A 16,086-nucleotide genomic window follows, 5' to 3' on the forward strand; every position below is an offset into this window, starting at 1 on the left:
TACACATGACAGTTTCACTATCTACCAGCAGGACATTCTTGGGGTGTGCCCAGAGCCTAGTGACTGCAAGGGCTTTTGAAGCAATCCACCCCTTAGGTACGATGAATCATCTGAGTCTCTGTACACCCAAATGAGCAACAGCCACGAATAGATCTTAATTAATAATACATTTATTAAATAAAACAGAGGAGGCAAAGAAGGATTTGTCTAAAAACACAATACAGAGCAAACCAATCCAAATTGTAATTCAAGAGCAAAAAATTAGACAATAATAGCAAAAATTCAGAAACCAGAAAATAAGAACTTGCAATTCACAATCAATAAAGGAAAGCCACAAACTCAATGAACCACTTCGGTGATTATATAGGCCGAGGACGGTCCATCAGCACCCACAAATCCCAAGCACAAAACACACGTATACTAATTAAAAGATAAACATAACAATATCAACAAAAGTTATACAGTATAAACACAAGACAAAAACTGTAAAATGAATAGAAAAAAAATGGAAGAAGAATAAAAAACATAATCCAGGGAAAAAATAATGTGTGAGGCCCCGCATACGTTAAATTCTTAAAATAGTAATATCATGCTTCTGTCAATCTCCTGTAATTCTTTACCTGTATGTACGCAAGCACTGGGGTGTGAGAGGCGGAAATGGAGCATCAAGATGCTGAACTCATTATAATCGCCTTGAGAATATGCTATCACCTGTGCCGTTCAGAACACAATCCACCTCCAGCCGAACGGCTTTGTTTGCAGCAGCTGGCCAGTGGCTTGTGCAGACAGCGGGGCTGGGAGCAGAAACACACACACTCCTGTTTGAAATGAATTCTGTATCTGTGTTGATTCAGGTAGGAACCTTTGTTTGCTGCAAAATAAAGGTTTAAAAATACGATTTTTATAGACTTACATTATTTTTAACGCGCATGTTACATATTACATATCTGGAACCCAAATATATTTTAAAAGCTTCTCATAAAGGTGCAATCTAAACACTGCAGTGAAGTTCAGCTGACCAGCATGGATTTTAAATAGTAACTTCTTGTCCCTTAGGTGCTTTTTACTGAATTTTAGTATTTCAAGTAATTCGGTTTTATATGTAGATTATGATTACCTCAGAGATAGATGAATACATCTCGGATACAAAAGCTAACAATGAATAGGCACATGCTAGAAAATAGGAGGCTGTCCTGTCTCATCTCCAGGTAACTTCCAGAGAGGATGCTACTCTCATTTGCTTTGAGGTGACGCATGAGAGACAACAGCGCCTATTTCTTGCTGTAATACTTCCATTGTCTACATGCTGATGGCATAACAGATGTTTTCTTTGCAGATGCATCCATTTTTAAAAGGTAAGCAAACCTACCTTTGTAATATACTGCATGAGGTTCCAGCTGTTAGAATGTTAAAGGTTTATTATTTTTTTTAATTCTCATTTATTTGTTCTGTTACCTTTTCTTTTTAATTAATGCCATATTTCACAGGTACATTTGAATTTGTATTTATACTCAGTTAAAGAAAATAGTAACAACTACAATAGCGATAAGGGCAGTAATTCATTTTCAGGCAGGATTCATTAAGATGGTACACTGTTAGGATGCAAAACAATAAAATGATGCAGATATTACTAGTTTCTAATGCGCACTGTCTAAGGGTAGAAGACCTGTCTACGAGTAAGCTGGTTTGTGTCCTGATTCCAGACTGGAGCGGTCTGAATGGATGATAAGCAGGTCTCCTTCAAAGAACTTCGTGCAATAGGGATGATGCACTAAATGGTTAGTGTTGAGGGACTCAGCCATTTTCATGTTCAGACTGGCACACATCCTGCATTAGATGTTTATGCTGTAGTAGAACAGACATTGCTATGATCAGTGTTGCCCTCCTACACAAATTAAAAAAGAACCCACAGCAATTTGCTGTTTTGACAGCTACACTTTCTAAAACAGTGACAAATGCTTTCTTTCTTGAAATGAATCAAGGCAAGAATATCTTGGAAGCAGATCAGATTTTTCAGACAGTTTACTACAGACTTGCTAGTGCTGCTAACCAAACTGATTTCAATTGTAATTTAAACATCTCAAGCCATCTTAATCAAATTATGAGCTGCAGAGGGACATGAGCCTACCCTGACATTGTTGAGTATACAGGCCCTCTGATGTATTAGGACATCCATCAGAGGGACAATGAAGCTAACGGACTCAGACTTTTAGGAAAACTGTAGTCTTTGGAGAAAAGTCCACACAGATGGATGGATATCCTGCCACTCAAGCTTAGGGTTTGAATCTGTGAGGTAGCAGCACTGACCACTGTGCCACTATGCCAGGAAGGTTCCTACTTTTCACTCTTTGGAAGATTAGCAGGATGCAGCCACTGGCACTCATTCATAATGGGACTACTTGGCACAACTACTTCTAACTGCAACTTCTAATTTGAAAGGAAAACCAAGTAAAAATGGAGGGACCATGCCCACTCCTCTAAGTGATAGGGTGGACCTGAATCCAAGCCTCAAGAATTGAGGCAACAGCGCTAACCAATGTGTAACCTTAAACTACAGTATTTGGCAATGAAACGGTTTAAATCATTAGAAAATCAATTACTGGATTGACCAAAGAGCCAATTTAGAAAGATCCACCTATGCCCAAATTTAATTATTTCCTAAAAAAAAAACTGAATTAAATTAAGTATTCTATTTTCTTCCATGTGATGTCTGGCAAAAGAAGAAAATGAAAAGAAAAAATCTGATGTGTGTACCTGCTCTGTTACTGCAAAGCGCACAGAACTGGAAAGAGCAGTTTGATGTGGACTTGAGCTTTTGGATTTTGAGAGATGAGCAGCCTATGCAATGGTTACTACTGTCTTATTTTGGTACTCTCAAAAAAAAATAGGATTTTAGTCAGGAAACTAAAAGCAGAACAAGCAAGGATCACGACTGCAACATTTCTATAATAAGGTTTTGTTTTATTTTTTTTTTCCTCTCTTCTGTCCCTAATCCTATTTTTGCAGAGCTGCTGTCTGACTCTAAATGGTTTACAATTCACTACTGTGCTCCAGGGATCGAGGTTGTGCAGTTCCCTCGGTGAGCTCTTCCAGCTTTGCTTCAAAGTCGGTACGTTCCAGATAAAAGGGAAAAAGGTAACTGAACGGGAAATATCTTTAAACAATGAGATTTAAAAGCTTTATCAGTATGATATGATTCCACATGTTGATGTGTATGTGGCACTGCACAGTAGTTTGAATCGCCAGTTGGGTGGTCCCGGCGAAGTGACCAGTTTGAGTGTCTGAATTACCTTTAAATGGATAAAGAGATGAATTTCAGTAAAGGTCTGCTTAACAAGTTTTTTGCACTTTTAAAAATTACAAATAATCATATTTTCTTGATCTTTTCATTTTAATGTTTTTAGATTTGTGTAGCAAAATCTATGTGTATTTTTTCATAAATAACAAAATGGAGATGACATATCATTGCAATAAAATGTCATTTAGAATACACCATGACAACATGAGAAAAAAATATGATTATATGAAAAAAACAACATACAGAAAAGCCATAAGTAATATCTGTTTAAAGTGCATAAGCAGGTTAAGAAAATGTGAAAATATGTGTATATATACTGTATGTGTATGTGTATATTTACAGCATACTGTATATGTATATATAGACATATAAATCACTATACTTATATATACATACAGTATATATTTATTTATATATACACATATATACAGTAAGTGTAGTCTGCTAAAATGACTGATCACACCCCAAACTCAGGACACTTAATGCATTTATTTGTAGTTCAGACATTGTATTTTTATCATTCTTCTTCTCCCCGTATTTTGTTTTTTAAATTTAATGCTGATTTTATATATATATATTCTTTTATACAGATTCCCACAGACAACAGTCTCTTTCCCCGGTGCCATTAATAGGCACAGAGTTAAGCACAGGAGGTGAGTATGCTATTGTCTTCTTTCTATTTACACTATAAGATAAAACAATGGTAGGTGATCGGCCACCTGGTGAAGCACTCCTCCTATCTGATGGCTTGTATTGTGATCTTGTTTAATTTGTACCTTGAGGTGGTTCTCTTCATGAAAAGTCCATCCATTCATTTATTTGATGTGTCCTGCAGTCTTCCATTTTTTAGGCTTGTGAGAGCTGGAACCTACTTCACCAAGTGGAAGCCAGGAACCACCTTGAAATTGGTCATTTCTAGGGCATATCCACACTCACATTCAGTTATAGTAAAACATTTTAGGTTTGCCAGTTAATCTGACCAGGATGTCTATGTGATGTGAGAGAAAACCAGACTACCTGGAAAAAAACACATACAGACATGGGGACAGACATTGTCTTTGACTGCTGATCAGACCCATGACTCTGGAGACTATATACCACACCACTATGCTGTTCTCTTTGTGGAGGGTGCGAATAAATAAAGGGAAAAAAAGAGATTTTTGATACTGACTGAGCTAGACAATGCCATCTGCTTTCTTCTTGGCATGTTTCCTTGTACCCAGTGAGCCTAGTTGTTCTTTTACACTCTTTTGTTGTCATAATTCAACTCTCCTAGCTATTCTCTTCTCTTTTGTCTTCCAGCCATTGTGCCCTCCTTTGCACTTCCTTTATAAGACCCCTCACCCACTTAGAATTTGTTTGCCCCATAATTAGCTTTTTTGGTAAGCTTGCATACAGCATTTGGTTAGTCTTCTAATGAAATAGAAAGTTTCAAGTTCAGTTGTTGAAACTGAGAAATTTATAATTACATCAATAAATACAATATATAAAATAAATAATATAAATAAAGTAAAATAAAGTGCAAAGATTCAAGGATATTCAAAGATTAAATTATTTTTTTATTGTTTCTTTCATACAACTCACTATTAACAAAGTCAGTAAGTCATTATCCAACCCACTATATCCTAACACAGGGTCTGCTGGAGCCAATCCCAGTCAGCACAGGGCACAAGACAAGAACAAATCCCAGGCAGGGCACCAGCCCACACACACACACACGGGACAATTTAGGATCACAAATACACCTAACCTGCATGTCTTTGGACTGTAGGAGGAAACCCACAAAGACATGGGTGGAACATGCAAACTCCATGTAGCGAGGACCTGGGAAGAGAACCCGGGTCTCCTTACTGCGAGGCAGCAGTGCTACCACTGCGCCACCGTGCCACCCCTATTAACAAAGTGACTAAAGCAATTAATCAATGTTAAAATCAAGTTTACATAAATACTATCCAAACTATCCAAAGGTCTTGGGCAAAGAGTTAAAGAGTTAAAAATCATTATTATCCATTTTTATATTTAATAATTTCTTTCATAAACAGAAATATCAGTAAGGTCTGTGCAATTAAATATAAAATTTTCTCACTCATTTACAAAGAAATTAACAAGTAAAAGCTATAAATAAATTAAAAAATGAAATACAAACTCACATAATTGAAGTAAAAAATAGGTGACAGAGGTGGACAAAAGCGTATGCATGGCTTAAATTTAGATTAACTAAACTTGGGTATAAAATCTGTAATCTTTATAATGCCAAACGACAGACTCAGATGGGTAGAGAGGTGAGAGAAACCAACAACAGATGCTGGAGAAAATAAACCTACTGGGGATCCAAGAACAAAAGACCACCCAGACTCCATTCTACAAAACATTACTGTAATAAAGCACCAAACTAGAAGGTTAGATCGAATGAGCCTTATCAAAAATGGGAGTATCTATATTCTTTCCAGCAGAAAAGGACTCACAAAGGTTTTTTTTTTTTAATTTGGAGTTCATTTACATTTAAGTTTCTTCTGTGTCATTCTCATTTCTTAATAAACTGAATTTAAAAATATTTAAGTTTTTGGAATAAGCGATGAGCTGGGTCAGATGAATCCATGGTGGTCCTTTTGACATGGTTAATAACACGAGATCTGTACAAGTCTGCAACACATGGAAGATCACAGTCAATTATTTTCTCAGCAGACCTCACAATTTATTTTTGGAGTGTACTGTTGCTGAACCAAACCAGACAACAATGGAGAATGTGATTACACTTTTAATTATGGCTTTGTAAAATTGAACTAGAATTGGCTGGGACATATTTCATTTCTTTAGTTGTTGTAAGAAGTACAATCATTGCTGTGCCTTTTTAGTGATAGAAGTGGTGTTAAGGTGCCAGCTCAGAGTGTTTGTGATAATTGTACCCAAATATTAGAAGGATTCCACCATATTGACTGCAAAATCAATAATTTCTAGTGGGAGAGGTTGTAACTGCTGTTTGCGAAAGTCAATGACCATTTCCACTGTCTTGGAGGTATTGAGCACTAGGTTGCCAGAAGCACAACAAGACAGAAGACGAGACACCTCTTTTCTATAAGCTGTTTTGTTACCATTGGTAATTAGTCCAATATTGGTGGTGTCATCAGCAAACTTAATGGTTTTTACTGAAGGATCAGTGTTGTACAGGGAATAAAGTAAAGAGTAAAGTACACAGCCTTGAGGGGCACATGTACTAATACGGAGACAGTCAGAGAGGTGGGAGCCCACATGAACATATTGTTTCCAGTTTTGTTGGAAAACTGTAAGTCCTTTGAAATGATTCAGTTCAGTTTAGTTAACAACAGGTCAGAGACAATGGTGTTAAATGCTGAAACCTACAAACAGTATTGTGGCATCAGGGTCCTTTTACATTTTATAGCATTTTGCAATCTCGGCTTTGCTTAGAAATACGGTACAAAAAAAAAAACACAGAGGTTCCGAGTCTATTGGGTGAGAGATGAGTCCTATGCCATCCCTATGTTAGGGTTTGGGGCTCTACTCCAGAGAGATTATGAGGACTGTTGTGTAGGCTGAAATGCTTGAGTGACATTAGCAGAACTGCAAAATTTGGTTAAGGTTTAACAATTGGGCTTTGTTTTAACAATCTTGTTTGATTTTGTTAATGTTTAACAGTTAATTGCTTGTTTTCTTGTTTACAAATGCTTTAAAGATAAATCCATTTGAATGGTATATTCTTTTAACTCACATAATGTAATTACTGAGTATTTAAAGTTTTACTTCAAATAACAAGGATAACAAGGAGGCATGACCAACAGGTTGGGCATATTATTGCCTATTAGAATAAAGATATAAATCAGACAATAGCCTAGAGAGACGGTCGCCTTCTTTTCTCACTAAGAATGACATGAGCCTGCTATGAATCTGCCTCTGGAGAGGCTCTGTAACTAAGAAGTGTGTTGTATCGATGGAGAATCAAGTTAATCTTAAGACTGCTGCAGCTACCACAGTCCAGGTCTGGTCATTTATGTAGTACTTGTGTCTATGCTTCTGTTTGTGGAATTACACTTAGATTATAATGAAAAGGTTGATTAGTTTACCTTTGCTGCTATTCTACCTGTGGTTTCTTGCTGGAGAATTTACATCTCAATATTAATCCCAGGTCAGTAGAGGTGAAACGAGAAGTTCTCAGTAGAGTTTGTGCATAGAGCAGTCTTGTACTATATGAGCAAGGGTAAAGTTTAGTGGCTGACGCTCCAGCTGCCTAACGGGCATACTATGGTTGGCAGTCCTCAAGTCTGGTAAGCTTAAATGTGAACACATATTTTTAATAGACAGGTTGTGCATGGTGTAGTTTTGGGTGAAACAGTGCTTGGCACGCTATGGCTGATATGACAGTCCTGCCCAGGTAAAAGCATTATATAATATTACAGTTTGGAGTACTGTATATACTCCCAAATATGAAGTTTTAGGATCGGTGTGAAAAGAATAGCAGTTTTCAAAAGAAAGAAGAAGGTAGGAAATATTGAAATTATTGCACAGTTGATTTGCGTTCATTCCTTGGTAATCCTCAGACTCAGCTCTGCGCGTGCTTTCGTGTGCTTCTCTTGATTCTGTGCTTTATCATTTTTGTATGCTAGGACTGCATCAGTACCTCACCTTCTAATGGTTTGCATGTGCTTTTTGTTTTTCTCTCAGTCCCTTAGTCTGTCAGTTGCTTTCATCTGAAACATTAGTAGACATTTTATAACAGTTTTTTGTGCCTTCTATATAAGATCATTTGAATTTGGATTGTCTTTTATTGGTTACCACTGACAAAATTGACTTTATTAAAGGAATGCTGCACCCAGAAATATTTTTTTTTATCTTTTACTTACCTGGGGTTGTTTGTGGTGATGGATCATGAAAACAACAATATCAAAATTGTTCGTATGAGGGGCTTCAGCTGAAGATATTAAAACAATATTAAAGTGTCCAAGATAAGAAATATTGAAATACTTGTGTTAGCATAACCTACATGTCAAGTATCCATTTATACGCTCTGTGACAAAACGAGACAAAGACAGATAAAGGGTTGGGGCAGCCACCTGTGTAATATGGTATCCTGGCTGCTAAATTCGTTTTTCTCAAAAAAACCAGCACTGAAGTGCATACAACAGAGTCCAAAACAAGACTGTCAGAGAAGGGAAAAGGGAAGGCTTTTAAAGGGGGAGACAGGAAGTGAGGTCATAAGGATCGGGCACGTGTTCATCATTCATTGGATTAGGCCCGGATGTGACATCAGGGGGGCCGGATCTGGTAAGGTCTGTCTCCATTGGCTCGGTCCCAGAAGTGACGTCAAGAGAGCCAGGTGGAACCTCCCGGGTTTGGTCTACAGTGAAGTGAGAAAGAGAGTTAGTGCACTCTGCCACATCCCGGCATGCCTCAGAACTGCCTTCACTCGAGCCCTTTAGCTGCCTCCCATGCGCGCGTGCGTGACAGCTCACATCATCTAAAACACATATATTTTGGCTAAAACTGTGTTAAATAACCATTTCTTGAAAATCATCCTGGGTACAACAGTAGAAGCAAGCTTTTGAAATGAAGATCTGCCTCCATTCTTTATGGATTGAGATTAAACAGCACTATTGTATATGATCATTATCATAAACTACAAAGCAACAAAGGCAAAACTTGTCATTATTGAAGCGGAATATAACTTTAATGAATCTTTGTTTATTTTGGATTTAGTTTACTATTTGTCTTAAATTAGTTTTAGCATTAATTGAGATAATCTGTTTGAATTATTTGTTGGCTGAACATCCTCAGTGTTAGTGTTTCAGAGAGAGGGGGTCAAGCTTTTATTTATGCAATAGGCAATATCAGACGAACAGCAATTTAAAAGAACCCTAAGCAGTGGACTAGTCAATGTCTTTGGGTGATGGCCTAATGTTAAAGTTAAAGTACTGTAATTCATCCTAAAACTATATAAAATGAATGTAGCAATGGGCACCAAAATCAGAGAAGTTGAGCCACCAAATGTTAGTTGCTCATCCCTATTGAATGAGTTAATTAATTGTTTGAAGGAAAAAAGGCAAATCTAAATCAAATAAAATACATTTCCCAATTGTTTGGGCCAAGGACAATGCCTCAAAACAACAAATACACACTGACACAATAAATGGCACTTCTCAACTTATCTCTTTCAAAGTCATACTGAATGATCATGCTCACACTCCTTGGTACATCTCCAGATGCATAACTGATTTCTCATGATCTCCTTGTCAGCATACTGTCTCTTCTTTGCCACCCAAAACATTCTCTCCATCTTTTCTGTCTGTACTTCCCCATTTTACTCCACTTTGGCATTGCCTGAAATGCTGAAAATATATTTCCAGAAGGCTATGTAAAGGCTTTCCATTTCTTTTTGGGGTAGTCGCTAATATAATAACCATTGAGGGGTACTCAAACACCTAGCACTTGAACTCCCAAAGTAATGCTTCAGTCTCTAGGTAACTGGGATGTTTCTAATAATATCAAATATCGCAGCAAATGTAAGTAACAATAATAAGTAACAGTCTTGTTGTTCTCCAGTTGTCAGAGTTGCCCTCTTTGTTAATAATGTCCCAGTTCTCGGTCCTTTTCTACACCTTTATTGTTGCATATCCCCCAATATACAGGGTGAGGTCCCTCTTAGCTGACTTTACATTTATGTCTTTGACCAGAAATAGGTAGACTTCCTCACTGGAGCAGCACAAAATTCATGCAATAGTGGAGGTGAGGGCATCTCCCAAAATAAAAAAATTACAATGGAACCCTGATTTAACATTCCCATATTTAGCATTTTCACTCATTTAACATTTTTGGATGCTGTTAAAAGTAAAACAGCCATTTTCTGAAGAAGTGCAAGTCTTTTAAGATTATGTTCACACTGCAGCTACAGTAAAAGTGGCTGAATCCTGATTTTTGCCTCATATCTGTTTTTTTATTTTGACTGCTCAGATTAATTTTGTGACTGATACAAATCTGAGTATAGATGTCTATGAAAATGAATAAAACAATTTTGTCAGACACATACAGTTTGCCTCGCTTTCCTTTAGTGTAGAACATCTCTTAATTTGTAAGCTCATGTTGGAACTGAACAGGAACTGAAAGATTAGAGCTGTTGGTTTGAGCCCGGTTTTAACTTCTGGTGTTCTGTACATATAAACAACTGGTGACTGTGCGATTAGACAGGTTTGAATATAAAACAGTTGTTAAGAGACCAGTGTAAATCCTTTGGAAAAAGTTATGACACCATAACTTTGCTTATCACACTTCTTCAAAAGACACGAGATCTGTGTGACATATGAGTGTAAAAATGGGATTGGAGCTGCAGGATGAATTTTAAAAATTAAATTCAATTGGTTGTATGCAGTGGATTAACAATGGCAAACAACATGGCGACATTCAAGAAAAAAAATAACAGGAATATATGTTATATTAAGTATAGTTTGGCAAATGGTTTTTGCTTTGAGCAGCACTTTAATTTTTCATATCTATATGTAACTCGTTGTTGTCTACTTGCATGTTTCAAGTATTACCGTGTTAACCCACCTGTTACCTGTTGCATTATATGACATTACATAGCAGCTTCTTACTGTTTTGTTTAACCTAAAAATGCATGAATACTTTTTCTGTTTTCAAAAATTCAATTTATATTGTAGTGGCTGGTTTTGTGGAGGTCTGATGGAGGGAGTGCCGACTACGTCACTGGACTTCCTTCTAATAAGACTTTGAGAGTGAATCTCAATTTAGATGTGATCTCCCTTTTCTAATGTTTTACAGGCAGATGCCATATCTGGGACTGGTTTTTGTACTCAGTCCTGTCGAGATTAGGCCTGGCCCCAAATGATGTGTAAATGAGTGGATAGATGAATGCCTGTTTTGTTATTTCTGTTTTTCTTTTCTATCGACAACTCAGTATTTGTCAATTTGAAATTAATTTCAATATTCTCATTTTTGTTTACACTAGATGGCATTCATGGATACAAATAAAACTGTGAAGAATTTCAACTCATCAAACCAGACAGGATTAGGAGAGTCCTGTTCAAGAGACACGGCTGTCAACCAGGTGGTCTTCCCAATGCTCTACACATTGTTGTTTTTTGTGGGGATTTTCCTAAACTTTTTGGCAGCCTGGATTTTCTTCCAGATCCCCAGTAAATCCCGCTTTATCGTCTACCTGAAGAATGTTGTAGTAGCAGACACTTTCATGACTCTCACGTTTCCTTTCAAAATCCTAAGAGATTCCAAGCTGGGTCCTGAATATCTGAAGATGTTTGTGTGCCAAGTTACTTCTGTCATTTTTTACTTCACCATGTATATCAATATCATATTTTTTGGGTTAATAAGTATTGACCGCTATCAAAAAACCTTAAAACCTTTTGATAATGTGAAATCATCAAATCCATTATGGGTAAAGATTCTGTCAGTAGCAATCTGGACTGGCATGTTCTTGATGTCATTACCAAATATGTTTCTCATAGACAGCACACGGACCCTTAAACATTTCAAATGTGTCTCACTAAAAACAGAATTTGGCCTTAAATGGCATGAAGGGGTCAACTATATTTGTCAGATTATTTTCTGGAGTAGTTTAACAGTAGTTACTTTTTGTTACGTATTAATCACTAGAGAGCTCTACAACTCTTATACCAGAACAAAAAGTAAAAACAAAAAGGCAAAGAAAGCTGTAAATATGAATGTGTTCCTCGTCTTGGCAGTCTTCTTTATCTGCTTTGTGCCATTTCATTTTGCACGCATTCCCTACACTATGAGCCAGACGAGAGACTTATTCCAGTGCTCCCTGGAGATCACTTTCTTTTACCTGAAAGAGACCACACTCTGGCTCTCCTCCTTAAATTCTTGTCTTGACCCCCTTATCTATTTTTTTCTTTGTAGTTCATTTCGGAAGTCACTGTTTAAAACATTCAAGCTTTCACCCTTTACTCGCTTTACAGTACGAAAAAAGGCTCGAAGGGGGCACAATGCAAATGGCAGTTTGGAAGTCACACCTGTGTAGGCCACCAAGACCTAAGGGGATGTTTACCTCCCCAACAGAAATTGTGCTTGTAACAGTTTATTGTAACTTATCACGCCATGGCCTCTGTTTAGTTACTGATAAAACAGAACAGAGGATACGGAGGTTAAGATGGTGCTTTTGGCTTCGTATCCTACAGTGGATTTATAACCCTCTAATACTTGAGAGTGGACTCCATGAATAGATATTTAAGTTTTCTGATGGAAAAGATTTACATCCTACTGCAACATGAGTTCCATGGCACATAGTCATTTAGACAATTGTCCCTGTGAACTTTTTAATGAGCACTTGTGACATACTTCTTATTGCATTTTTTTATATTGGAACTGCATGCTCAGAATTGTCACATACAGTAAAATTATATCCACTAATTATTTTGTATTATTTTGACAAATTCACTGAAAAAATGACTAACACTAGTTGACACATATAGCTGCTCTGACTCAAGGCCACACAAAGGATGTGCCCACCACTCCTGTTCTTCTCTTTGTTATTTTACTTGTCTCCCCCTCACTCACTTCTTCTATGTCACACATTTTGTAAGCCGAGTTCCAACTTTAATGAATAAGCCTCCAGGAAAACCAGGAAATCTCCTAGCTGAATTTGTATTCCAATGAGATATGACCAGAATGTCTTATCAGCAGATTTGTCTTCTTGAGAATTCTGTTCTGTTCTGCTTGGAGTTTATTTCAAAGAGTAACAAATGATGGCAGCAAGATTCAGAACATATTCTAAACATCTTAATTTAAGCCAGATTTTTTTTTTTTTAATGTTATGGCACTCTGATGAAATCATATGGCCATTTGTGTGTAAATTGTTTATAATGGGGAAAAAATCATTTCCAGGTGTAGAAGGCTAAAAAGCATTAGCCAACACTAGTGAGTCACCTCATAAGAGCACCGTAACGGGGGAACTAAACCTGCCAGTCACTTAGTTTTGATCCCTTGAAAATGCTTTGCTAGTGAACTTTCTCTTCTTCTTGAATTTTGTTAAGATGCACAAAGGCATTAGCTTCACTTTTAAAATATTATTGACCACATCATGAAGCTCTGTAGATTAGGTCTATATTTTATACTTGCATACATAGGATGCTCATGAATGGTAAGATACTTAGGAACAAAATGCATATTTAGATTTTTTTTTTTTAATTTTAAAAGGGTAGGTTCTGAATCCGATACTTCTGCTTTTGAATAAGAGTGAACCTTTGATTGACCCACATTAGCATAGCGAGCAGGAGCAGACAGAGACATCCGCCGGCAAAAGTTACATAACAATCTGTTCAAGGGAGAAGTGGCCCTCCAAACAGATGTGAAAGTAGCTGGCATTGTCAGCCTGCAAAATAGTTGCTGGCAGTTAACTGTATAAAGGACAAGACTGCATGTCACATGTAAGTCCAACTGCTTTTGGTTCATTTATAGATATTTACCTCCTGCACAGAACAGATGAAATGAATAGTCATATGACACCTCAGTTAAAGTCAGTAAAGGAGCAGAAGTGATGCCCTGCTCTGCAAAGTGGGCACGCCAGGAAGAATGGTGGTCTTGTGTCATGAAGGTATGCATACTTTCTGAGGAAAAAATTAAATGGAAAATAGATTAAAGAAAAAATATGTTCTCATCTAGGACCACTTTGAGTCAGGAACCAGGCAGGAGGAAACTTGTTCAATGTGTCTTTAATTTCTGTTCATGAAGTGGGAGCAACCCATCACAGCTGTGTGCTAAGGAATAGGCCCTGAGTAGAGGTTGCCACAAAATGATCACAGAACAGACACAGAGAGTCATTCTTACAGATAACTGAAACTTCATGACAGTGCTGAATTAATGCCTACTCTGATTGGTTCATTCTCTTGCATATACTCTGATTGATTCACTATCTTACATACCCAAATAAACATTCCCAAATAAAAGTCTCATTTCTACTACATTCTTATGTTCAAATATCTCTTAAGTTCAGCTCTTATTCTTTAATGGAGTTTTCTGTGTACATGACACTGTCAAATCTTACTGGGTACATGACAGTCAGGCATTTTTGAAACCATCGCCCAGAACCTTCTGGTTCCTTGTTGCTCACTTGACCTTTAGCTGTTTTTCTTGACATGCTTGAACAAGTTTCTAACATTTTTAATCCTTCATGCTACTTCTAAGATAGATGCTGTATTTTTAATATGAAAAGCATCCTTACTATGTGACTATGTGACCCCTACGTCTAATTTTAATTCCACATTACCTATTGATGGAAGGGTGTTTGTGATAAACCGGCAATAAAAGGTATATAATAACATATTTTAGTTAATGACTTGCTTAATATTTAGATGAGAAAGTGAGTGAGTGATGTACAGTCTGTGCTCTGGAGGGATGGATGGATGGGAGAAAAGATTCATATTAAAAGGAACTGGTGAGAGTATGACTATTGGAGTGAATGTGTGAATTAGAGATGCACAGATGGAAGAAAGTACAGTGTGAGAAAGTGAGTGGGAGAGAAATGCATGGATAAGTGAGAAGAATGAGTGGATGGATAACAGGAGTGCAGAAAGATGAGAAGGATAGGTTGAGGGATGGGTGCATCATTTTTTACTTCACCAAGTACATCAATATAATACTTTTCAGGTCAATATGAATTGGGCACTATCAAAAAACCTTAAAACCTTTTGATAATGTGAAATCATCAAATCCATTATGGATAAAGATTCTGCCTGTAGCAATCCGCACTGGCATGTTCTTGTTAACTGTTGACCAAATATGTTCCTCATAGACAGCATAAATGAGAAAATGAATGGATGGATGGAAGGAATGTGGACAAATGAGAAGAATAATAGGTAGAGGGATGGAAGCATAGTAGTAAGGAGTGAGTGAATGAGTGAGCAAGGGCTGGATGGATGATGAATAAATGGAAGGAAGGCTAAATGACTGGGTGAACATAAATGAGTGAGTGCTGGAAAGATATATTATTGGCCGGATGGATGGATGAATGTTGTGAATGAGTGACTGAGTTATTGTGACATGGAAGAATGGATGAATAGGAGGATAGTTCAACACATGGATGGGTGAATGAATAGAGTGAGTGAGTGAGTGAGTGAGTGAGTGAGTGAGTGAGTGAGTGAGTGGCAGATAGCATGATGGATGGATGGAGGGCAGAAGTGAGTGAGTGAATGAGAAAATAAACTTAGTGAGGGGTGAATGAAGGGATAGATGGATGGGTGAGAGAATACATGGATTGATGTCATGTGTAAGCAGATAGAGTGATTGAGTCAGTGATCAATTGAGGAATGGGATAGGGTTAGGGATAGATTGGAGGAAACATATTTTGTTGGCAGAATGGATGGATGAATATAGAGAGTGAGTGAGACATACAGTAGATGGACATATGCATGGATGGATTGATGGAAGAGGTGATTAAGTGAATGAGTGTGTGGCAGATGGGCAGATAGCATGGCAGATGGATGGATGGAAGACATGAATAAAAGAGTGAGGGATATATGCATGAATGAATGACTGGAAAAGGTGAGTGAGTGAGTGAGTGAGTGAGTGAGTGAGTGAGTGAGTGAGTGAGTGAGTGAGTGAGTGGGTGAGTGAGTGAGTGAAATAATAATGGATGGTGTAAGTGATGAATAAGAAAAAAGATATATTATTTGATCGGTGGAGGGATGGATGAAAGTAGTGAATGAGTGAGTGATGAGCAGATGCTGAATGGTGAAATGGCTTAATGGATAAATTAATAGTAGGATGGATGGATGGAGTGAGTAAATGAG

At 37.3% G+C, this 16,086-nt stretch overlaps 1 protein-coding gene across 3 annotated transcripts; it reads left to right on the forward strand.

Moving 5' to 3' along the window:
* The first annotated feature begins 815 nt into the window (after positions 1-815).
* On the forward strand, positions 816-15,540 carry p2ry12 (purinergic receptor P2Y12). Of its 3 annotated transcripts, XM_039757878.1 has the most exons (4): positions 816-854; positions 3,007-3,135; positions 3,889-3,951; positions 11,271-15,540. In XM_039757878.1, exon 4 carries the CDS (start codon positions 11,271-11,273, stop codon positions 12,318-12,320), a length of 1,050 nt encoding a protein of 349 aa, XP_039613812.1. In that variant the 5' UTR covers positions 816-854; positions 3,007-3,135; positions 3,889-3,951; the 3' UTR covers positions 12,321-15,540. The 3 variants fall into 3 exon arrangements, with proteins under 3 accessions (XP_039613812.1, XP_039613801.1, XP_039613820.1); XM_039757867.1 differs by lacking the exon at positions 816-854 and having other exon boundaries at positions 3,003-3,135; XM_039757886.1 differs by lacking the exon at positions 816-854 and having other exon boundaries at positions 3,003-3,109.
* The last annotated feature ends 546 nt before the right edge of the window (positions 15,541-16,086 follow it).

The sequence above is a fragment of the Polypterus senegalus genome, chromosome 1 (genome assembly GCF_016835505.1).
Source record: "Polypterus senegalus isolate Bchr_013 chromosome 1, ASM1683550v1, whole genome shotgun sequence".
Classification (NCBI taxonomy): domain Eukaryota; kingdom Metazoa; phylum Chordata; class Cladistia; order Polypteriformes; family Polypteridae; genus Polypterus; species Polypterus senegalus.

Excerpts from the sequence above, each read along its gene's own strand:
- p2ry12 (XM_039757878.1), top strand. The coding sequence starts at position 11,271 with ATGGCATTCATGGATACAAATAAAACTGTGAAGAATTTCAACTCATCA.